The sequence below is a fragment of the Aureococcus anophagefferens genome, assembly GCF_000186865.1.
Source record: "Aureococcus anophagefferens unplaced genomic scaffold AURANscaffold_830, whole genome shotgun sequence".
In the NCBI taxonomy this organism is placed as follows: Eukaryota; class Pelagophyceae; order Pelagomonadales; family Pelagomonadaceae; genus Aureococcus; species Aureococcus anophagefferens.
Window position 1 is genome coordinate 1 of NW_008706110.1, and position 1,458 is coordinate 1,458.

General features: G+C 71.0%; 1 protein-coding gene across 1 annotated transcript in view; it reads left to right on the plus strand.

Moving 5' to 3' along the window:
• Window positions 1-669: 669 nt before the first annotated feature.
• Window positions 670-1,458, plus strand: part of AURANDRAFT_69049 (hypothetical protein) — a gene marked incomplete at both ends in the record, with an annotated part of 2,485 nt that continues 1,696 nt past the window's right edge. The window contains one exon of the mRNA XM_009044797.1: window positions 670-758. Coding sequence (XP_009043045.1) covers window positions 670-758 — 89 coding nt within the window. The remainder of the gene's footprint in view (window positions 759-1,458) is intronic.

Here is a 1,458-nt window from a genome sequence, read left to right on the forward strand (position 1 = left end):
GCGTTCTCGTCCGTTCGGAAGACGCGCGTGTCGTTTTGGCGCCGGAGGTGGCTCCGGGCCTGCGACGCCGAAGGGCGCCGCGCGCGACTCCCCCGGAAGGCAGGAGGAGCCGCGCCCCGCCGCGGCCAGAGCCGCGGCGAAAAATGGGCTGCGCGGCGGGGCGCGGGCTGCCTCGCCGCGCTGCCGTGCCGCAGGACGCTTCGCAGCGCCCTGTTGCTGCGCGAGGGACCCGGTGGGTGTCGCGCGAGCAGGCTGCGCCCGGCGGCTAGCCGGGCGCGCGCGCAGGAGCGCATAGTGGGCCCATAACCCAGAGAGACACAAAGTATGTTAGGAATGTGTGAGAGGACCAGTAGAGCCGGTAGAGGCTCGGTAAGGCCGATGGTGAAGGCAGGGTAGGGTGCTCCTGTGTGTGTGGTGTCTTGTGCGTGTTGAGGGGGGTCAGTGGCGCCCTCGGCGCCCTCGGCGCCCTCGGGACGAGGGCGCCGCCCCCTCGGCCGACGCCCTCGGACCCTCGGACGGCGGATCGGCGCCCTCGGACGAGGACTCGGCCGTCGGACGAGCGCGCGGCCGTCGGACGAGCGCACGTCCATCGGACGAGGGCGGCGAACCGTTGGTGACCCCCGGCCCGGGGCGCTGGATGTCCGGGGCTGCGTGATGTGTTTATGACAGGCTTTGCACCCGCGCCGCTCAGCGAATACGCGGAGATGCGCAACGATCTCTGTGGCTGCATGGGCCGCATCCTGACGGACGACGCGCCGGTGAAAACGGGACGTCCAGGCGATGGCGTCGGGGAACAGGCGGGCGGTTCTCAGAGGCTCGAATGGGGCGCGCTCGACGCCTCCCAACCCATCGACTCGTTTCGAATCACTGCAGCATCGGGAATCGTTCATCGTCACCCAGGCGTCGTCTCGGTACAAGGGCTGGGTCGTGAGACTCGAAATCGTCGAGTTCGTCCGGTCGGGGCTCGGGCGCCGCGGCGGTCCGACGGAGACTCCGTGATGATCCACGGCAGCACCAGCGTCAGCAGCCAGCAGAGATCATCCCTGGCCGCCCCCGGGCCACGCTCCATCATCGACTGGGGCGACTGCGCGGCCTAGGACCGACAGGACCTCGTGCCCGCGCCGACGTGTAGGCAGCCCACGGCGCCGCGAGGGGAAAGCGCCGCACGGCCGCCGCTCTTGGCTGCGCCCCGTCTCGGGGACCGTCGCGACCGTGGGCGTCAATGCCGGCACCCACGGCGCGCCCAGGGACGCCCAAGGGCTGCGCCTTTGGGCTGCCGCGCCCCCTCATAACCTTCCAACGACGGATGGCCAGAGATTTGCAGTCACGGTTCGAGCGCGCCGGGCGTGCCTGGCCAATCAGCGGCCGTCGGCGCCCTCGGCGCCCTCGGCCATTTCGGACCCTCGGACGCTCGGCTCCCTCGGACGAGGGGAAAATCCCTCAGCCGAGGGCGTCGGA